The sequence below is a fragment of the Lissotriton helveticus genome, chromosome 12 (assembly GCF_964261635.1).
Source record: "Lissotriton helveticus chromosome 12, aLisHel1.1, whole genome shotgun sequence".
NCBI classification, from domain to species: domain Eukaryota; kingdom Metazoa; phylum Chordata; class Amphibia; order Caudata; family Salamandridae; genus Lissotriton; species Lissotriton helveticus.
This window is the reverse complement of record NC_136073.1, coordinates 374,617,221-374,640,392: the sequence shown is the minus strand read 5'-3', so window position 1 is coordinate 374,640,392 and position 23,172 is coordinate 374,617,221. Positions and strand designations below refer to the sequence as shown.

General features: G+C 48.5%; 1 protein-coding gene across 2 annotated transcripts in view; it reads left to right on the top strand.

Annotated features, from left to right (window-relative positions):
- Positions 1 to 23,172, top strand: part of SLC7A9 (solute carrier family 7 member 9) — an 824,809-nt gene that overhangs the window by 450,233 nt on the left and 351,404 nt on the right. For both annotated transcript variants that reach the window (XM_078669571.1, XM_078669572.1), the window contains exon 6: positions 14,587 to 14,686. In XM_078669571.1, coding sequence (XP_078525697.1) covers positions 14,587 to 14,686 — 100 coding nt within the window. The remainder of the gene's footprint in view (positions 1 to 14,586; positions 14,687 to 23,172) is intronic.

The window sequence follows — 23,172 nt, the reverse complement described above, 5'->3', positions numbered from 1 at the left end:
AAACAATTTTCCAATAATGGCCCTCAGTGGTGCTCCCGGCTTGAGCCACCAGTCAGATACTGCACCCGCTCGCTGTCCACCTCATGGTATTCAGTTATAAATATATACACCGCCACCTCGTGTTGGTACCCACCACCACTGCCAGAGGCCCGTAATATATGAACCGCAAATTCACTTTTCCCTAGCTGCGCATTGAGTAGGCCCTGGAGTCAGTTCGGGAGCTTCCACTTAATCCTCTTGGGGCACCGTGTGAATCCCCCTGAACACGCTTTGCTGTGTCTGGGGCGAGGATCCTTGACAAGGGACTGCAAGTTATTGCATGATGCTCTCAGTCCTCAAATCACCCGATGCACCAGGCAGGGTCCAGTCAGCATTTCCCGTAAGCTTGCTGCCAGGTCGATCACAACTCTCCTGTATACCTCATACCCTCCAATAGTCACATCCTCTGGTCTTGCTAGCGAGCATTCTCACAGATGACTCAGGCTTGTAGGTACTATTATGCCTTTCTCACCATAGAGCACCCGTGACTGAGACATCCTCCAGCAGGGCCTCTCGTGCTTTGCCTCTTCAGCGTTCCCTCCCCGAACAGTGCAGTAGGTGCCAAGTCTCTCCGCCCTTGAGGGCTCCATGATCACCTGCTCAGTCACTGCTGGACTCGCTAGGCTGAGGACGCTCTCTTACATGGTCCGATTTCCACCTGACAGCCGGCGCCATTCCGGAGTCAGGTTGCTATCCCAGTAGGGTCTCGTCACTGCTCCTCAGTCGTCCGCTGCAGAGCAATCACTGCCCGCTGCACCACCGGAGCGTCCGGGAGATGCCCTTCGGTCCACTGCTCTTTACACCACGGGGTCTAGAGCGGTCCCTAGGATCCTGATCAAGCCTCTGTTGAGGAGTTTCACAGCGATCAGCGGGCTCCCCGAGCCTCAGGATACTTGGGCTCAGGTCAGTGCAGGTTTCTGTAGCCGATGCATTAGTTTCAATGGACAGGATTATGTAGGATTCTGTTGAAATGAGGGCCACAGCAAGGAGCTCAAGCGAGAGTCATCTACTCCGCCATGCAGCTTGGCCATGCCACCCCAACCGACCCTTATGATGTAGGAGGTCAAAGATAACCTTTAGAAAGTTATCCTCGTGGTAGCTGTGGAGAGCAGCCTTCAGGCTTAATCTTGAAGGAATGTAAAGCAGCTTGTTTTACCAGAATATCTCCTTTAGTATTAACTAAATCAAAGGAGAACCAAACAGTAGTCATAAAAATATGTATATATTTATATAACATTCTCTAGTATCCTCTACACAAGGGTACAACACAAAGCACACAATACTTTAGCAAAGAAACAGTTGTGAATAGCACAATACACAGTGGGCTTCAGGAGGAGACCAAACCATATACTAAAATATTGGTATAAGAACCACAACTGGAGTCGAGCCAGTGTCTAGAACATGTAGAATCGCTGGGACCCCAAGGAACTACCCAAGGTGAGTAAACAGGGATCCCACGGAGGACGGGTGCAGTGTGTTAACAAGACCTCGGGCTCCGTACAATTCTATGGGGAATTCGCGGTTACAATTTTAAAGTTTAAGGACCCTTCTCTGTGGACTTCGAGGAAACCCTTTGGAACTTAGGAGGTTGGAGAGCCACCCCACTTGTGGATACCGGAGTACCTGATTGACCTATACCAGGGAAGCCGGGTGCATACGTCTGGAGTGGTGTCGGAAACCGCAGTCGTTTTCAATGGAGGGTTGCAAAGAAGAGCTGCTGCCGGAAAGAGAGAAAGTATCTGTTGGAATCCAAGGTTGGATTCATGATGAAAGGAAACTGAAAGCAGATGGGACGGAGTCTGTATCCCTGCAGGGTGACCAGGGGCCCAGTGGACAAATGCTCACTGATGTCGGGTGCTTCAGGTGCAAAGAAGGGATACTTGACTCTGCAGCCACGAGGACCAGGAGATGTTGACGATGACCAGGAGCCAGATGCGAGCTGTCCCACAAAGGTTGTCAAGGGCTGAGGGGTCGGTGTATGGCTGGAGCACAAACAAACCTTGGCAACAGCAACCCATGCAGGAAAGTCAAGAAGGTTACTGTGTGGACCAGCAAGATCCAGGGGAATCACCAAGCAATGGGGAGTCAGGGCACGTCTGGAGCAACCAGGAAATCCTAACAGAATTCAAGATGAGCCTCAGGAAGACCCCCAGGCCGAATGACCAGGAGTCGCGAGGGGACCTCGAGCAAAATCACAAAGTACCAGCCCACGAAGCACTGGGTGCAAGGAGGCCGGAGTTCTTTGGTGGAAATTCTGCTCAGGATCAGGACTACACGGAGTCCAATGCACAAGCTCGGGAATCGCCAACAAGTATATGCACTTGCAAAAGTATGCTGTGCACATGGGTTTGGGTTATGAGGTCCCTGTAAGGGATACTGGCCTCAAACTCGGAGAGAGGGTAGCTCAACCTCAAGGAACTTCAGAACCCACCTCAAGTGTTGCTGGTGCCTTTGGAGTCTGCAGAAGCTCAGGATTAGCAGACAGGTCAGTTGCGTTACGGTGCCTGCGAATGCAGAAGAGTGACTCCTTCACCCCAAGGGAGATTCTTTACATGTCCTTAATGTTCCACAGGTCCTGCACGGCCTGTATGGTGCAAGGGCACAGATAATGCTCTGGATGGAGAGAGAGACAAATTCGGGCCCAGTCAAAATCCAGCAAAGTCCAGAGTGTCCAGACAGTTGAAGGTTAGTGGTTTCTTGTTCAGAATCATGTCCACATCACATCTAAGGTCCTAAAGCCAGATAAGCCCTTATGTACCCACAGGAGAGGGTTGGACAGATTCAGGGAACCCTCCTAGGGGAGAGTCAGGACAGAGGGGAGGTTACTCCTATGTCCTTAGTCCAGATTCACCTCAGAGCAGGCACCATTGTCTCCCAGAACTGGTTTGAGCTGGACTATGCACAGGGACACCAAGTGTGCCCCAGATGCAGACTTTCAGGCACTTTGGAAGTGCACCCACCCAGCCCCAATACACTAAATCCTGTCTGGGAGGTGGTCACACCTCCCTGAGACAGGATGCCTATTGTCCTGCCTTCACCCGCTCAAGCTTGGCTCAGCAGCAGGAGGGCAGAAATGTGTCTCTGGCCGGCAGCAACCATTTTGTGTTACCCGGGACGAGAAGGCTGGCACTGGAAAGACCAGTGACCCCACGAAGCTTTCTTCAGAAGGGTGGAATCATACCTCCCACACCGGTTAGTGGTGTAGAGGTATGATTCCAAGGTGTTTGATATCAAACATGACATGTTTTGTTTCAGCCGTTTTCGAGGTAGCATTTAAAGCGAGGTTATAATGCACCTCTACCTGGCTGAGTCACAGACAAACTGGGAGAATGGTTTCTGAAGGCTGCAGAGGGGCCCTGCTCAAGCAGGGGCACCCTCTCACATAAAACCCAGCACCCTGCCATCAGGATTGTTAAGGCATGCTATAGGGGTGACATACATTTTAAGTGTAATGACGTATAGATATAGTGAACCTATATCTAAAGTAAGTGGTGCAAGCACCAGCTTTCACAGGCTGCAATGGCAGACCTGTCGTTCCATTTTGCATGGCCTCTCATGGGTGGCATAATACACGCTTCAGCCCATGGGAAGCCTCTGGGGTACCTATGTCCTGAGTACATGTGTACTATGTACTAGGGACTTATAAGGGTACCCCAGTATCCAATCTGGAGTGTACCAAAGTACATGGCATAACATTTTAAGGGGAAAGCAGATAGACTGGGGTCCTGATTAGCAGGGTGCCAGTTAGACTAGTAAAAAACAGTGTAACATTAAGCAAAAAGTGGGGGTAACCATAAGAAGCAGATCCTACTTTGTAGAAACTAAATGGGGGGCACTACCAACCAGAATATAAGATCCTTAAGTATGCCCGGCGGTGTCGCCTCTTGAACCCACAAAGAAGTTAAACTACTGAAGAGGCAGGCGCTGGAGACTGGAAGGCAGGAAACAAGGTTTTTATTCTCTCCGGAGGAGAACACAACGAAACGGACAGAAGGTATCGTTCTGAGGTGCTCTAACTGCATCCCTGAGGCCTGGCCTCTTATACACACGTTTATCTGTTTATTGCATGTAACACATTCTCGTCGATACTTTGATGTACGGAAAGACATCCTTAGAATCCCCCCCTTCCCAGCCCGTTCCCACGCAAGATTACAGTGGAAGTCCCTGCCCCGTTCACAACAGGTGATGATCATCGCGCAGCTGGATATTCCGCCGATCCACGGAGTGTGTGGGTTTCGATCGGATCTCGTGGGATGGGGGGGAGGCTTTGATCATCTCGGGGATCCTTTGAGGAGGGAAGCTTTCTATTGTACGGGGAGGGGCAAGGGATTGGTATCGGCAGAGCTGGGTGTCGGCCTGGGAACGGGGAAGACAAACGGGCACACGGGGAAATGGGGTTTGCATCAAAGGGCCGGGGATCATAAATGGGAAGAGGGGAGGTGTCGCGCTGGGAACAGGACGAGGGTCTGGGGCAGAGCAGCGCTGAAGAGGGGTTTTATGATTCGCGGCAGGTGCAGGCAGGGGGGTTGTCAGTATGCGGGGGATGCCGGTGAAGTTAGGAGTGGGAGAGAGGCGCGCTGGCTCTCGGCGGGAGCAGGGAAGCCATGGTGTTCAAAATGGCGGCTGTTTTACGCGCACAAAAAGGTTAAGGAGAGCAAGAGGGCGCCGATAATGTTGACGGTTTCAGCCTACTTTCAACAGTCCTCCCTTTTCAACATATCTAGCCAACTTGCTTACTCAATGTCAATTTTCATCAAATTCCTAACTTCGGTATCATACAATGCTCTCATATGTTCGCTTCCAATGTCCACAGTTTTGGGAAAAATACAACTCGCACATAAAGAACACATAGGTGGCAAACATTGAATTCCTAAGCATAGGCCACATATTACAACTACGGGAATCAGGATGATGGTGAGCAGTCTCCAGCCCCAGCTTTTGACGGTGTCCCAGAACCAACCACCAAGCGACCATTCTTCTTGTTCTTGGTGAACTTCCGAAGAGAGTCTGTGAAGATGTTCGATGGCTTTGTACACTGAGGGCGAGTTGTCCGGTATGTATGTACAACAGCTGGACCCAATAATGCGGCATGCTCCTCCACGGTCCGCCAGAACCACATCTAGAACGAGGCGGTTCTGCAGAGCCACCAAACGGACCGCTTGGAGCTCGGCAGTGTTGTTGGCAAAGATGCCCGCTGTGATGTTCATGGTTGTCTCGACTGCCTGGGTCAAATGTCGGATGGCACGGCTGTTTGCCATCGGGCCCCAGAGGGGGACGAGTCCTTTCATAGCATCGAGGAACTGCGCCCCTGTTGAGTCGGCTTGTTCAATGTCTTTGGCTCGTTTTTGCCGGTGGTGATTCGCTGGGGCTACATAAGTCGGAGGAAGGACGAAGGAGATGTAGCAAGTGCCCCCCCAGCCTTTGGGGAGCCAGGTGTAGGCCTTCGTGCCGCAGATGAAGTACATGTTTGGGGATGACACAAAGGAAGGTGGATCCGTGGAGTCCAAAGTTCTGGTAAAGCGGCAAGCGCTGCGACCCACCAGCTGTGTCCCAAGTCCTTCTACACACATGTGGCCTGTGACGTTGATGACCGTCAGGGCCACAGTCAGAGTGGCAGCCGTTCGTTTCCGCAGATAGGAGAAGGTGGGTCTGGTTGGGTTGTTGAACACCTGCATTTCGATTCGTTCCTTGGCCGGGATGTCCATTTGGATCGAGTCGCTGGGGGTCAGCGGGCAGAAGTGTGTCTTTGTCTTGTTTCGCCCGGCCCCATGAGAAGGATGTGCTGCAGTTCTGCTGGAGGTGGCATTGCCCGTATAGCTCTCTTGCAGGAGGATCAGCCAAGCAAGGCAGGAGCCGTGGACAGAGAAGGGTGAAGGGATGAATGGTATTGAATGTCCAGTGGCATGGGGTAGCAACCCACAGATCCAGCAGTTGGTGGTATTGGTGGCAAGATTGTGTTGGTGAAGTAGCTGCACGAAAGAGTTGTTCCAAAACTCCTTTCGCCTCTCTCTTAGTTGAGGAGAGAGTGAAATTAGATAATGTTCCTTCATGGTGGTAGGCTGAGCAGTGGTTAGGAATGTTTCGTGAGCAGGTGCGTGTTCTTCCATAATCCAGAGCGTAGTCATGAGGAGAAAACAGAGGAGGATTACGATGAAGAGTGCAATTGTCTTTGAGCTATGGAGTCTGTCTATTCTCGGATTTCTGTAGTGGGTATTTCCTGCTGTCTCCGTCGGCTTCTTATTTGGCGCTTCCATCATCTTCTTATCTGGCGCTTCCATCATCTTCGTCTTCAAGGTGCTCGGTAGTGGGCAGGACCACAGACTTAGTTTTAGCTTCTCTCCAGGTAACCCTTGGTAGTTTGGGTCACCGTTCTGAGATCCTTTAACCTAGTCCGTGGCCTACTTAGCCGAAGCTCCCTCCTTTCGACGCAGGAAATACCCTTCTCGAGATGGCACAGTGGGATCAGGGTGTTTTGAAAGTTCAAGTGTCTCAGTATCAGGGTAGCAGTTCAACGATGGTCGGTCCTGGTTCAGGAGCTCTTCTTGGGTGCTGACGGTGTCTGTCGTGGCCAGGGCTGGAGAGACTTTTTTGCAGTGATGAGCGTGCAGCCAGTGTTTCTTCCCCTCCACTCGAAGTGCGGTCCGAGTGGTGATCAGCACTTGCCAGGGGCCCGTCCACCGGGGTTCCAAACTCTTTGATCGCTGAAAATTTCGGATCAGCACGAAGTCCCCCGGCTGGATGGCGTGACCCGGACCCCTGGAAGCATCGGGGATGGCCTGCTGCACCTGCTGATGAAGGACAGACAAAGTTTCAGTCAATTTGTACAGATAATCAGACATTAGGACATCCGGAACGTCATGAATGGAAGTTGGTTTCGGGGCAGACCAGACGCTCATGGGTCGACCGAAGACAACTTCATAAGGGGTTAAGTGATGTCGGGTGGGGGTAGAGCGCATCGATAGCAATGCCAATGGGAGGGCGTCTGGCCATTTCAGGCCCGTCGTAGCCACTATTTTGGCCAGTTTAAGCTTTAGTGTGGCATTGTGTCGTTCGACAAGCCCAGCAGATTGAGGGTGGAAGACTGCGTGGAATTTCTGTTTAATACCCAGCCCATTTAGGATGAGCTGGATAACGTTGGCTACAAAGTGGGGGCCATTATCACTCCATAAAACACGGCAGAGGCCATAACGGGGGAAAAACTCCTTTAACAGAACCTTTGCAGTGGCCATAGCGGTGTTGTCACGGGTTGGATATGCTTCCACCCACTTGCTAAATGCGCACACCACGACTAGTACATATTTCAGGCCTTGGCATCTGTCTAGCTGGATGTAGTCCATCTGCAGGACTTCAAATGGGTGGTTTGGGACCCCAAATCCCCCCCGGGGTACTACAGTTCCTTTCCCGGGGTTGTGTTGCAGGCATATTAAGCATTGTTGGACCAGGCGTTTGGCGGAATCTGGGATCTTGTCATTGTGCCAAACCCTGGAGACAAGTTCGATCATGGGGGCTGATCCTATGTGGGCAGGGGAGTGTGCCATGGTTAGTATGGGAATCAAGTACGAATCGGGTAGCAACCATCTGTTCGTGTCTTTTGTCCGCCAGCAGCCTTCATCGTCTTTTAATCCCACCCGTGTCCATTCAGTTAATTCGTGTTGTGTGCTAGTCGTTTGTATGTCTCTAATTGTGTCCTTGGCGTCAGTCCAGTTTTCTGCTTGTGACCTGGTCACGTACATATGTGTTGTCGTTCTATTTTCAGCTGTCGTTCGGGCGGTGATGTCGGCTAGTGCATTTCCCTGTCCAATAATGTCTGTTACTTTCTTGTGTGCCTGGCATTTGATAACGGCAAGTTTGTTGGGGAGGAGGACAGCTTCGATTAAGGCGGAGACTAAATCCCCGTGCAAAATGGGTGTGCCGTGTGAGGTCAAGTATCCTCTCTCCCTCCAGAGGAGCCCAAAATGGTGAACCACCCCGAAGGCATACTGGCTGTCGGTGTAAATGTTCGCTGTGGTTCCTGTTGTCAGGATGCAGGCTCGCGTCAAAGCAATCAGTTCCGCTCCCTGGGCAGATCGCTGGGTGATGCGGGCTGTTTCTACTACAGTTCGAGCCGTGGTGACTGCATAGGCAGCGGAAGTGGTACCATCGGGGAGTTTGATGCAAGAACCGTCCACCCACAACTCCCCGTCGGGGTCAGGGAAAGCTGTGTCTCTGAGATCGACCCTACTCCTGGTCTGTTCGTCCGTAAGAGTCACGCAGTCATGTACGGGGTGCACATTGGGATCGTTCTCTGGCAAGGGTAACAGAGTTGCTGGGTTCAGTGTGGTGCATCTTTTCAGGGTGATATGGGGGGCAAGCAAGGTCAGTTCGTATCCAGTCAGTCGTGCACTCGTCAGATGTTGCGTCTTGGTTTGGTTCAGGAGGGTGTCGACTGCATGGGGTACCAGTACCGTGAGGGAATTCGAGAGTACAATCCCCTCACTCTGTCGGATAGAGACTGCAGCAGCAGCTACAGCTCGAAGGCAGGCAGGCAAGGCTCTGGCGACAGGGTCAAGAGTGGCAGAGAAGTAAGCGCACGGTCGTTGCTTAGGGCCGATGGCCTGGGTCAGGACAGATAAAGCGCACCCCTCCCTTTCGTGAGTGTAAAGGGAGAAGGGCTTTTTGTAATCAGGAGTACCCAGGACAGGGGCTGAGCAAAGGGCATCTCGCAGTTCTGTGAAGGAAGTTTGACACTCAGGGGTCCAAGGGAGTGGGGAAGGGACGTCTTTGTTTAGCAGAGAAAGCAGTGGTTTTACAACGAGGCTGAAGTTTGGTAACCATTGTCGGCAGAAGGAGGTGAGGCCTAATAGGGAGCGAACCTGCTTCTGGGTTTTAGGGACAGGGGTATCTAGAACGGTTTGGATTCGATCAGGGGTGAGTTTTCTTCCATCTTTGGACAAAAGGTGGCCTAGGTAAGTGACCTGGGGTAGGCAGAATTGCAACTTCTTCTTGGAGACCTTGTGGCCATTTCCCGCAAGGAAGTGCAAGAGTTGAATGGTGGCGGTGACCGCTAGAGGGGTGGTGTCGGCTGCCAAAAGGATGTCATCGACATATTGTACCAGCACCACCCCGTCGGGTAACTGGACTTGGTCTAGTTGTCTTTTGAGGGCCTGGCTGTAGATGCTAGGGCTTTCCGTGTAGCCTTGAGGAGCTCGGCAAAACCTATATGAGCGGGCTTTTAGGGTAAAGCCGAAGAGATATCGGCTGTCCGGGTGGATGGGGATGGAGAAGAATGCGTTCTTGAGGTCGATGACGGAAAAGGTGGTGGCAGTGGATGGAATCAAGGTCAGGATGGTGGTGATGTCTGAGACCACAGGGTACTGGGGTACCACCACTTTGTTGATCTCTCGGAGGTCGATGATGAAGCGGTATGCTTTCTCATCTCCCTCTCCCTGCTTCTTGATAATGGGCAAGATAGGGCTGTTGCAAACGTTGCTAACCACTTCCTCTACCACTCCTGCGTCTATCAGAGACTGGATAATCATTACCAATGCCTTCTCGCCCTCTGGCGATATCCGATATTGTGGGAGTTTTGGGAGTGTTGCGTCTGGTCGGACAGTAATGTGCACTGGGTCAATTAACATACGTCCTACGTCCGAATCCGCTTTGGCCCACAGATACGGAGGTAGAGTGTCAAGCAGGGACGCGTCAACGTCGGTGATGGAAAACATGTGTCGGGGGGAACAATGTCTAAGCAGAACGGGGTTGTCGTAAAGAAACACTCGAACTCCATCTTGAGAACACCTAATCGTCGCTCGGAAGTGTTTCAGTAAGTCAAGTCCCATAATGGCGTCAGGGCTATTGGAGGAAAGCAAGAACGTGGTGTCGGTGGTGTTGTTTTCTACGTCAAAGAGAATCGGGGCAGACAAAGGGTTGGTGGAGGGCGTTCCATCGAAACCTGTCGATGTTATGAGTGAGCCAGACAAGGGTGCCCTTGGAATCAGTCGTTTAGATAACGCACTACGTGTTGCGCCAGTGTCTACCAGAAATGGAGACTTGGTACCCAAGACCTTAGCAGTGACATAAGGGCCCTGCTGGTCAACATAGAGCTCGACTGGATCCCTCCCTCGCCCTTGGCTGTCCTATGCGAAGGTGTAAGTGTCGTCATAGTCAGATTGTTGATATTGGTTCTGCCTGGGTCGATCGAACGTATTTGATCTGCTTGATCTGTCATTAGTCGCGTCATTTGGGGGCCCTCGTTGTTGTCCCCTAGGTCTCGGTCCGTTTGTTACATCCCTGGGGTCTTTGCTTCTGATCGTTTCCAGAAGAACTGGGCACTGGGATTTCCAATGGCCAGTCCCTTTGCAGAAAGCGCACTGGTCTTCTCTAAGGTCTGTGCGTCCACTGTAGGAAGTCAGAGTGCGGTCCTGGGGAAATGTAGTCTTAGGGACGTTTGTCTGGTAGTTTCCTCGGTACTGGTCTCGTCCTATAGTCACCCCCTGCAGTTTGGCAATCATCACCCTCTCTTTTAAGTCTTTCTTCTTTTTCTCTGTCGCCCTATCGTTTTCATTTTTCTGATGCTCATAATATTGGGCCATTTGGAGAATCGCTGTAGGTTTGGAGGCTGCCCAACTACTCTCGCTGGCCTGTAGTTTCTGGGAGATTTCCGATGATAGGCCCTTAACATAATTCTGGACAAACAGATGGTGTCCGGTTGCAGTGGTCATGTCCTGGCCGCTGTAATCGGAGAACACCGTTTCAAACCGGGAGAAGTATTCCGATACATCCTCCTGGGGTTTTTGGCGACAGGCTGTTACTATCGACCAGTCCACTTTCTTTTCTGGGATTAGGGTTTTTAATTTCTCTACGATTTTATCTGGGAGGTCTAGAATGGATTTCAACGGCTTTTGTCCTGGTCCCCGTTGTTTGTCCAGGTCATCGAGTTGTGACCAGGTATGTCCAAACAGCTCAAGGTGGTCGACTTTCCGGATTTGCTTCCACACATCAGCTGGTAGACATAACCCGAAGAACAAGTCGATGTCAGCCAGGGTCATGATCGTTGAACCCAAGGCTGTACCCAATTCAGTATAGAAGGCAGTGGGGTTTTTACGTAGGTCGGGTAGAGATTTCCGGAATGTCAGTATCTCTTGCCGGTCCCACGGCTGGTAGACCCAGTTGTACACTACCCTTCCCTTCGCATCTTGGTTGTTTGCATCATCGTGAGTCCCTGTACCCCTAGGAGGAACCCAGTAAGGGGCAGCCTCACGTATTGGCATCATGGTGTTAGATTGCTCGGTTGGTGGTTCGGTCACTACGGAGGCTGCGGATTTTGCTCCCGGCTTTCGTTCAGTGAGGTGGCGGAAAACCTCAAGCGTACGCGTAAGGAGGTCCGACACATCACACTCGCCCTCATCCCCGATATCGACCTTCCGGTACAGAGTCCTTAGGCTCTCGGGACCTTTGTCTCGATATCGGTCCTCGTATGCATTCAAGACATGATAACACAGTCGTACGGTAAAATGTCGTCTGTGACTCCCTGTATACGAGCTGAACATATCTGTGATGTACTCTTCATCATCCTTCCTTTCTACCAGTGTCCTTGCTATTTTGTCGATCCCCGCTCGCTCATCTTTGTCTAGTCTGTTTGTTCTTGGAGGGCCAGCCCCTCGAGTCTCATGGTCGTCTAACGTTGTTGTTGATGCGGGTTTTAATACAAGGGGTTCGGCTGGCACAGAGGCCATTGGGGCCGATGCTGTGGCGGTACCTTCGTTTGTACCTGGGGGTGGCGCGTGCTGCGCCAAGGGTTGAGAAGGGGCATATGGAGGGGGCATGTAGATGATAGGAGGACCTAACAGCAAGTCCTCGTTGGCTTGTCGTTTCGAGGGTAAATCAGGGTAGAGCATGGAGGGGGTTCTAACCGGACACTGGCTTGGTGTTTCCATTTCTAGTTTCTGTTTAGCTTTCTCTCTTTCCTTTATCTCTTTTTCTAGTTTCTGAGCAGCTAGGTGGGCTGCTTTTCGCAGCTCTTTTTCCAACCTACTCTCAGTTTTCTTTTTACGTTGTTCAGTTTCTTTTCGCCACATGCCGAAGCTGTCAAGCATAGTAGGTGTTGTCTTGTTTTTACCCAGGGCAGTTTCTAGCGTTTTTATTTTATCATCATCGAAGGATCCTATCAGGGGCCATTGACTTTCTTGACCCTTTTTAGTATATTTATGCCATAGTTTACTATAGGCTATAGCGGTCAATCCATGCTTCATGAACATGTCCTTATTAGGGGTGCCTTCCAGTGGGGCTGGATGGTCCATCTCTAATAAGCGGTCCGGGCTAAACAGGCTACTAATCAGTGGGGAGAAGACAGACATGACGGCTCGTAACGAGGGACTAAAAAGTCAGCACTGCCTATCTTATCACTAGGTGCAAAGACGGGACAGAATATTTCTATTCTACGTTGTTTGCAGGCAGTGAATACCTCATGGATCAAAATAACAAAAGACCAATAAATAACAATGGGGAGAATGAGTAGGTCCGCAAAGATCTGCGTTACCTACCCTTTTCACTGTCTGCAAAAAGGGTGGTCTCTTCCCTGTTTGCAGACAGGGAATCTCCAGGAAACAATAGTTTGCGAACAACAGTTCAGTTTCAAGTGATTATTGAGTGGGGGAGAAAAAATAAGCACGGCTGCTGCCCTACCTATCCTCCACTGTTTGCAAAGAGAGAGCCCGTTGTTTCTCCGTTTGCAGACAGTGAATCTCCAAATAAATAAAAAGAGCAATACTAGTATTTTTAAACAAACAAGCAATCAAGCAAATATTTCGCGACTTGTCGTGGTTACACGACCTTACCCGGACCGCATGGACAGTTTCCTGTCTTCCGAATCCAGCGCCCGATCGTCCTCTCTTCTTCGTTATCCTCGCGGCACTCCTGATGGTTCCCAGTCAGGACCGTAGATCACTCGAGAGAGGTCTGTTCGGAACCAGTGAAGTTCGGATGATCGGCTGTCAGACGAGGGTCTATCGGACAGACGCGTTCCCGATCGTTGCAGTCGTTCACTTTGTCGTCAGGACCTCTCCCACTGGATCCATGGGTCGCTGATGGGCCCCACGCTTGGGACGCCAATTGTAGAAACTAAATGGGGGGCACTACCAACCAGAATATAAGATCCTTAAGTATGCCCGGCGGTGTCGCCTCTTGAACCCACAAAGAAGTTAAACTACTGAAGAGGCAGGCGCTGGAGACTGGAAGGCAGGAAACAAGGTTTTTATTCTCTCCGGAGGAGAACACAACGAAACGGACAGAAGGTATCGTTCTGAGGTGCTCTAACTGCATCCCTGACGCCTGGCCTCTTATACACACGTTTATCTGTTTATTGCATGTAACACATTCTCGTCGATACTTTGATGTACGGAAAGACATCCTTAGAATCCCCCCCTTCCCAGCCCGTTCCCACGCAAGATTACAGTGGAAGTCCCTGCCCCGTTCACAACAGGTGATGATCATCGCGCAGCTGGATATTCCGCCGATCCACGGAGTGTGTGGGTTTCGATCGGATCTCGTGGGATGGGGGGGAGGCTTTGATCATCTCGGGGATCCTTTGAGGAGGGAAGCTTTCTATTGTACGGGGAGGGGCAAGGGATTGGTATCGGCAGAGCTGGGTGTCGGCCTGGGAACGGGGAAGACAAACGGGCACACGGGGAAATGGGGTTTGCATCAAAGGGCCGGGGATCATAAATGGGAAGAGGGGAGGTGTCGCGCTGGGAACAGGACGAGGGTCTGGGGCAGAGCAGCGCTGAAGAGGGGTTTTATGATTCGCGGCAGGTGCAGGCAGGGGGGTTGTCAGTATGCGGGGGATGCCGGTGAAGTTAGGAGTGGGAGAGAGGCGCGCTGGCTCTCGGCGGGAGCAGGGAAGCCATGGTGTTCAAAATGGCGGCTGTTTTACGCGCACAAAAAGGTTAAGGAGAGCAAGAGGGCGCCGATAATGTTGACGGTTTCAGCCTACTTTCAACAACTTTCCTACAGTTGTGTGTTGTGTTTGTGTTTGAAGGATGGTGAAGTGAATGAGATGCAAGGAAGTGCATTCAGGGGAGATGAAAGAGGGCGCTTAAGAGCAAAGAAATGGGACGAGATGTGGAGCGAAAAAGGCTGACATGTCTAACAGAGTAAACATAAGGGGAGTGATTAAGACACTCTGATGACCCCTACCTCTTCCACATGCCTCAGTAATGAGAATTGAAACATTTTCAACATTAAATATTTCCAACAAACCCATTGTTGCTACTCAGTTATCTTGGAGAGCTAATAACCATTGATAACGCCTGTTAGTCTCAATTGAGGTGGAGTGTTTACATATTTTTCTAATATGTAATAACACCAATATTTTGTTACTTAATAAATGGCCATTTTCACTGGATATATGTTTGAGGATGCAAGATGATGCCAGTTTCAATGTTTTTTTTTGTTTTTTTTAAACGAGACTAAAGCAAATAAATAACTAAGCATCATGGGACAGTCGTTTGTAAAGTTACTCAAATGTCATGATGATGCGTGTCTTACATTTGTGTGTTCCTTTTTTAACAGGAAAAACACAAAGCTTTGAGAACAGTTTTGAAGGTTCCAAAATTACTGTTGGATCTTTTAGTTTGGCACTCTATAATGGACTTTTTGCCTATGATGGATGGTAAGATTTATTTTCTAAAACAGTGGTAACTGTCTAATGAATGCATCTTTGTTGATGCAAATGACTTAAAAGTTAAAGTGTGATAAGTTTATGAACTTTCTTTTGTTTGCTTACGCGAAATGTTGGAAAAAATTAAGCACAATAGAAATATGGCATTTAGAGCTGTATTTTAGCACCAATTGTATCCTCGTGTCCATTTTGTTGCTGTGAGGATACATTTTGCGCAAAAAGCACAAAAAATACAAGTGGTGCGAACAGCCTCCGCTCACGTTCTGTGTGTTTGTGTTGTCCACGGTCTCCTGTGATAATATTTTCACCTGGACAACCTTGAAAATCACTGATGTGGTGTATTGGCTTAATTTCGAGAATTGCTCGTAGTTATGCTGTTCTAAATCGCACTGACCTACTTAAAACAAACTAATTAATATTCCTGAACCACAAAAAATAGCGCCCATATTCAGAACAAGTCAGCAATAAAGTGCTAGCACCTTTCGAGTAGCTAATGGTAGGATTTGGTCCTGTGATGTTCAGTCTGTAACTGGACAACATGAATTACCACACCTGTCTTCATCCAGTTCCATGCTGAACTGGATAATTTTCCCCCTCTAAGTATTACCTCAGCATTATTAGTGCTATAAATTCTTCGATCAGTGCTAGAAGTAACTCTTCTAATACTACTATGTTGCTTGCTAGTAATAGTAAATGCTACCGCACTTCCAATATGAATAAAACAGCTACTATTTCACGGACTACACTTAGGGGCATATTATCAAGAAAGGGCGATACATTATCGCCGCTTTTATCGGCAGGAAACTGCTGCTAAAGCGGCGATAATGGGCTTGATAATATGCCCTTGTGAATTCTCATAGAAGCCCAGGTTCTGCTGTTAACCTGGTCTTCTATGGGAATTCACAAGGGCATATTATCAAGCCCATTATCGCGCTTTAGCGGCAGTTTCCTGCAGATAAAAGCGGCGATAATGTATTGCGCTTTCTTGATAATATGGCCCACAGTTCTTTAAATATGGTCATGAGTACACCACAAGTTGTAATAATAATAATAATAATAAAGGAAATGTATAAAGCGACTGTTTACGCCATCTCGGCATGTCCCCGCGCTGGGTGAGAGGACCAAACAGTGGAGCAATACGCCAGCAGATTGAGAACACTAGGCAGTGAACAGATAAGTTTTAAGTAATTTCCTAAAGTTAGGTTCCGATCTTTCTAGCCTAAGAGATAAAGGAAGTTTTTTCCAGTTTTGTGCTGCTAGAAAGCGAAAAGAGCGACCACCCATTCTCGCCTTCTTTATCTTAGGAATTACCAACTGCCCAGTCCCACAGGATCTAAGGGACCTTCCTGGTACATATCTGGTGACCAAATTCCCCAGATATGCCGGGGCCACATTATGAATGATACAATGACAGGTAAGTAGTGCCTTAAACTGCACTCTTTTTTTGACTGGGAGCCATTTGCGAAACTCAAGGGCTGGCTTTGACGCCGCTCTTTTGGGCCGCATCAGAACCAGCCTTGCTGTCGCATTCTGAAGAACTTGTAACCTTCCCAGGTTCTTGGCTGAAACTCCCAGATAAAGTAGATTCTCGTAATCAAGACGGGATGTGATGAGAGCATGTATCATCGTCTGCCTGGTTTCCAGAGGGAGAAGATCCAATGTTTTACGTAAAGTTTTTAAGACTCCAAAACATTTCCCCACTAAGCGACGGATATGACCGTCGTAAGAGAGGGAGGGGTCCACCCAGATGCCCAGATTTTTTGCCTCAGTGCAAGGTGTGGGGGTAAGACCCAGACTTGGCGGCCACCATTCTGAGGTCCAGCTGGACCAGTTTCCACCTACCACCAGCACCTCGGTCTTGCTACCATTCAGCTTTAGGCAGTTCTTATCCATCCAGGAGGCAAGCTCCTGCATACATGCTCTAAAGTTGGATGCCGCAGCCGACGGTGCCTGGGATACGGAGATCAGCAACTGGGTGTCGTCTGCATAGGAGACTACCTCTACCCCAAAAGCCTGTACAATCTCTGCCAGCGGAGACATGTATAAATTAAACAAGGTGGGACTCAGGGCCGAGCCCTGAGGTACCCCCTGTTCCAGAAAGATGTCATCGGAGTAGTAATTCCCTCGTCTGACCTGGAAACTGCGCCCTACTAAGAAAGATATTCGCCACCTCAGAGCTGGACCTGAGACACCACCTCTGTTCAGACACTGCAGCAAGGTGTAATGCGCCACAGTGTCGAACGCTGCACTGAGATCTAACATTATCAGTGCCATGGTGTGTCCCACATCAGCTCCCTGCCTGATGGTCTCCGTGGCCCTTAATAGAGCAGTTTCCGTGGAATAGCCTGTCCGAAATCCCGATTGAGAGGGGTGTAGGAGATTAGCGTCTTCCAAGTAAGCCATAAGTTGTTTATTGGCCACTTTCTCTGCTACCTTAGCTAAATAAGGCAGCAACGAGATGGGTCGCAGATTTTCTAGAATGTCCTGGCTAACATTCGGTTTCTTCCTGATAGGCAGAACCACAGCTCTTTTCCAATTAACTGGCAACGTATGAGAGGAGAATGAGATATCAAGGACATGTCTAATATAGGGCTCAAGAGTCTCCAAGCTTTCCCCCATCACCTTAGGAGGAGCAGGGTCTCTTGGAGAACCAGATTTTACACTGAGACAGATACTCCTTAAATTCTCAGGAGGGGGGACAGTAAAGTGGTTCAGTCTCAGCCCCGTCTCACAATCTCCCACATGTTCCTCAAAATCAGCTCCACTCACAGGGCTGCCGGAAAACGATGAATAAATGTTCCTCACCTTCTGTGAGAAGTATTTTGCCACCCTATTGCATTCTTCCACGAGTCATTGCTAGATGCTGTCAAACTAGCCAGGGTGGAGATTTCCTTATAGATTTTAAAAAGTTCTTTTGTGGAATTCTCAGCGTTCCCAATTCTGGTTTTGTAGTGCGTGGCTTTAGCCCCTTTGAGTAGGCTTTGATATCTTCTCTGTCCTTCTCTATATAACAATCTATCCTGTGGTCGAAATCCCTTTCTCCATTTTCTCTCCAGTCGCTTGCAGCCTGCCTTAGCCTGTTGTAGGGTAGGGGTAAACCAAGGAGCGGATTTCTGCTCTCTGTTCTCAGTTTTATTCAGAAGCAGCGGTGACACTTTATTGAGTGCGTTAAGGATACGCCTCTCCAGGTTCTCACTCGCAGTCTCACTGTGAGAGCCTCCTTGGGGGCCCCCTACTCTCAGCTCTTTGTTGAAGTTATCCTGAGTAAAATGTTTCCACTTCCTACATGGATAGCTATTCATTACCCCCTTATGACTCTCCTCTGTAGTCATATCTATGCTGAACGGTACCAGAAAGTGGGCCGACCAAGGAACTGGTAACGGAGTCATTACCTCCACATTCTCCCAGCTTGAAAACACCAGATCTAACAGGTGTCCTTGCTGATGTGTACGGGAGCAGGATTTTAGATCCAAATGCATTGACTGCAAATCCTGTCGCAACTCAGCAGCCTCCTTATGCATAGGGTCTGCAAAATGTACATTAAGGTCACCCAGAACCAAGAATTTGTCTCGTCTAATACCGAGGTGGGCCATGCCCTCCAGCAAACTCTCCCTGAAATTACCTAAGGGTCCTGGGGGTCTATATATGAGGATCCCAGTCACTGAGGAATTTGGGCCCAGTTTTAATACAAAACAACCCGCCTCACTCGCAGTCACCGAGATTGGGTCCATGGTACATTTATATGGAGCTCTCGTAATTACTGCAATCCCTTCGCCCATACCCACTGCTCTATCAATTCTGGTTATCGTATAGCCAGAGGGAAGTGCCTCTACGATGTCCGGATCCGAATTGGCCCCCAGCCAAGTCTCAGTAAGGAACAGCACGTCGAGCGCCTCCTCAACAAGAAGCTCCAAGATCTCAATGTTGTGTTTGCCGAGGGACCTACAATTTAGTAGCCCTCCCGAAAGAAGCCTCCTTCCCATCTGACTGTGTAGTTCCCGATTCAGAGTAAAAAAGCAATGTTGGCACCTGTTTACTCGAGTGGCCAGCATGCTATGTCTACAAGCATCCATCATAGGGGGACATAAAATCAATAGATCTGTCCTACCCTATTGTATTATCCCCTTGGGTCGGGCAGGGATTCTGGCCCCGATCCCCGTACATCCGCGGACGGGCGCAGACAGGCTTGCCTTCGGTACGCGGCCGTTTGAGCATGCGCCTTATATCCCTCCTGAGTAATCTGTGCTGGCGACTAGAGCGCTAACCGCCCCAACAGGAACTGCCTGTCTCTACCCTTCCACGCCTTCCGTGCAACGATGCTATCACCGCGTCGGACCAGGGCAGGAAGGAGGAAATTGAGACCAGGCTTTCATGGACCCCCTGACGAGCCCCCAGAGCAGGTAGGTACACTAGTACAATATCGTGATGCCACGCGTTCAAATCCGAGTAAAGTATTTAAAACAAAACGTGCTCAAAGTTTAAAAAGATTGCGTTATCATTTACATTTGCATTGCCCAGACAACTGTTTCACGCACCAGCAGTAAGCGGCCCTGCCACAGCCCACTCACCACGTCGCGGCCCTATCCTCTGCGCCTTATATCCCTCCCGAGTAATCTGTGCTGGCGACTAGAGCACTAACCGCCCCAACAGGAAGTGCCTGTCTCTACCCTTCCACGCCCTCCGCGCAATGGTGCTATCACCGCGTCGGACCAGGGCGGAAAGGAGGAAATTGAGACCAGGCTTTCACGGACCCCCTGACGAGCCCACATAGCAGGTAGGTACACTAATACAATATCGTGATGCCACGCGTTAAAATCTGAGTAAAGTATTTAAAACAAAACGTGCTCAAAGTTTAAAAAGATTGCGTTATCATTTACCTTTGCATTGCCCAGACAACTGTTTCACGCACCAGCAGTAAGCGACCCTGCCACAGCCCACTCACCATATAATGCTAGCAGTACTATTACTGCTAGTAGTACTGACCGTAGCATTGTTACGTTGATGCTAAGTAGAAGAAAGCAACAGTGCCAGAGGTGCCGGTATTTCAACACAAAAGTTTGGGCTCAGGAGACCCCTGGAGGATGGCACCAGAGGTTGACTGCCACCGTCCCTGTTCAGTAATCGGCTGCAGAACTTAAGTTATCAAGAAAAGGAGAATAGGTGCAGCACGTCCCATAAGACCTACAAATATATACATTATGGCCAACAGGGACGAGGTTACCCACAGAACAGAAACATATATCTGGGAGGGATTGCCTTGAGCAGTGGCATGCCCCTTGGCAAAATTACATTTTTAGAACTCCAGGTCTTCCAGGAGAGAGAGACGTGCATGCCGAGGAAAGACAGGACACCCAGAGCAACTAGCCTCAGTGTGGCATGTCTGGAAGATGCTTTGCGTTGTGGAGACCGGAATGGTTGCTGGACGACCACTGCTAACAAAGACAGTTTAATTGTAACGGCTGTTTTCTTTACTGTTCATATTTTTTTTTTTTTTAAACCATTCTTAAAGCCAGTAGACGACTTGCGCATTGGGAAAGGTTAATGTATGTCAACTCCAGTGGACCCGTGTTTTGATAAAAAAAATAATGCACTGACAAAGACTATGGACTTCATAAATTAAAGATAGAACATCTTGACAAAGCCAGCAAGGATTTTTGATTGTGAGACACCCTATATGTTTTCTGTAACAGACAATTACAGAAGTCTGATTTTGGTTTTGGTGGTGTCTAACTTGTGGTATGGCACCCCACAGACAATGGGAACAGACTACATTTACAGGATTAGATGCCCCATGCAATATTACTTTAGAGTACATGATTTGCCCCCGGTTATTCGGCAAGGTCTGTTTATGAGGGTTTAGGAGAGGTTCCAATTTTAACCCCACCTGCAAACCTCTAAATATTTATTATTTTATGTGAATATTTAGTGTGGGTACAATAAAGTACTTTTCCTTTATAAAGAAAAGCACTGACTGGGCAATGAATTATTGAGATTATTGAATGCTATTATCTGAAGAATCTTCACTGGCTGCCCATTAAACAGCGAATTACATTTAAAGTTTCTGCTGTTTTTTAAGTCTTTTAAGGGGATGTTACTGAAGTTTCTTAAACATCGAATTTCAAGCAATTCCTCTAAAAGGACTCTCTGATCTGCATCTACCAGTGTATTGGTGGTGCCCAGTTTTTAAAAAGTAGAGGAGGAGTGTGCAGTTTTTTCATCGCTGGGGCCTAATGAGGGGAATGCCCTCCCAAAAAGTATTCTGTTGATTACTCAAGTGGCCCCTTGTAGTAAAGCACTAAAGTCATGGCTCTCTAAGCAAGCATTCGACAAGCAGCTATGGCTTTTCTTTCTTGTTTGCCACTCTCTGAACTGTTAGTACGAAGATACCTTGTGTGAATGATATACATTTTAAATAGCATTTAACAGATCATACTTGCCCATTTACTTGGGGATGATACAACATTGGAATTTGATGCTTTGAGTAAGATTCTCAAAGAGCACCCAGTATAGACAGAAATAAAAACAAGCAATGGCATAGCCAATAGGTCTCGCTTTTGGGACCTTATATGTGTTTAGCCATGCAACACTGGATGTTTAATCAAGGATATAGTGCTGGATAACTAAACACTTATAATGTCTGAAAGGCGAGACCTATTGGCTATGCAATGGGGGGCCTTATAAGTGTTTAGGTAGAGCTATTGACTTTGCCAATGTTTCTAAGCTGTGCTTTAGAGAAGTGTGGCTGCTGTGCAGCATGCTGAGAAGTTGTAATTAAAAAGCGTAAGAAGCACTGAGTGATGCTGTGGTGTCGTTGAAGTGATGCTGTGCTGGCCATGAGTTATGCTGTGGTGGCACTGAGTGATGCTGTGGTATTCCTGAGTGATGCTGTGGTGACCCTGAGTGATGCTGTGGTGATGCTGACTGATGCTGTGGTGGCGCTGAGTGATATTTTTGTGTCCCTGACTGATGCTGTGGTGGTGCTGAGTGATGCTGTGGTGGTGTTGAGCTATACTGGGATGTTGTTGCATGATACACTGTAGGCCCTGAGTGATGATGAGGTGTCGCTGAGTGAGGCTGGGGTGGTGCTGAGTGAGGCTGCTGTGGTGCTGAGTGATGCTGTGGTGATGCTGAGTGTTGCTGTGGTGGCATAGAGTGATGCTGTGGTGGCGCTGAGTGATGCTGTTGTGCCCTGAGCAATATTGTTGTGGCATTGAGTGACGCTGTGGTGGTGCTGTGTGTTGCTGTTACGCTGAGTGATGTTGTGCTGGTGCTGAGTGATGCTGTGGTGGTGCTAAGTGATGCTGTGGTGGTGCTGAGTGATGTTTTGGTGACACTAAGTGATGCTGTGGTGGCGCTGAGTGATGCTGTTGTGGCGCTGGGTGATGCTGTGGTTGTGCTGAATAATGCTGACGCATATGTGTAGGAAGTCAGAAATTACTTGCAATTTATGTGACAATAACCACTGCTTTGATTTTTTTAATGTTTAGATTTCCTTTGTAACGTGCCACTCCCAGAAATACCTAAACTCCCAAACCTGACCTTAAATGTTTGTTTGTGATAATTCTGACATACTGGCACATTTTGCACACTTGTGAGGGTACGTTATAAATGTGAAATTCAGCAAAACCTGATTCTCTGATTTCAATTTGGGATTTTAAATCAATACATTGTTTACTTGATGCATGAATTCGACTTTACAAAACACCAAGCAGGGGTATCAGGCCAAACGCTCTGCACATTTATCCTATATAGTGTGGTTCAGTGAATTTGTTGTGAGTGCTATTAACCTGAAGTCATATACCCCTAGACTCCCAATAATTCAAAGCAGCACAATGGTACAGCACCCCACACAGTATATCTTTTACAATAACATTGAATACATTCTTCGAAGAAACATTTCAGTAGGACTGGAGGTTCTTTTTTTCTTTGCTTTTATTAACAATTTTCCAATTTAAAAAGAAGAAACGTAGCCAACGCGTTTCGTCCGTAGGACTTCTTCAGGGCGGAAAGTTTTTCTACGGATTTCAATGTTGTCACACAAATCTTTTTATGGGGCAATTGCCATCACGGTTTTTAAGTTTTGTCAGTAATGATCTTTTCATATATGGCTGTTTTGAAAAAGAATATTTGTCATTTCTTATTATTTTCTAGTTTGTTGAGCGTCAAGGGTATACAAGGCATAAGTGGCCTCGCAAAAAAGGATGACAGTCAAATCCTTCCGTGTATACTGAGCTCTGGCCATGTGGAACGTATCTATTCACTGTCCACACCCCATCATTTTTCGATTGTGCGCTGTATCTGCCGTCTCACTCGATACCAGGGTTCAGACAAATATTCTTTTTCAAAACAGTTATTCAGGGACTAGGTTTTAGTTAAAAATCTGCTGTCCGTATTAAAGTCTTTATAAGCAATAGATGTGTGATGCATTTTTTGCAATGGGTTCATAGTCCGTTTCCTACATTTATTCCCTGATGCAA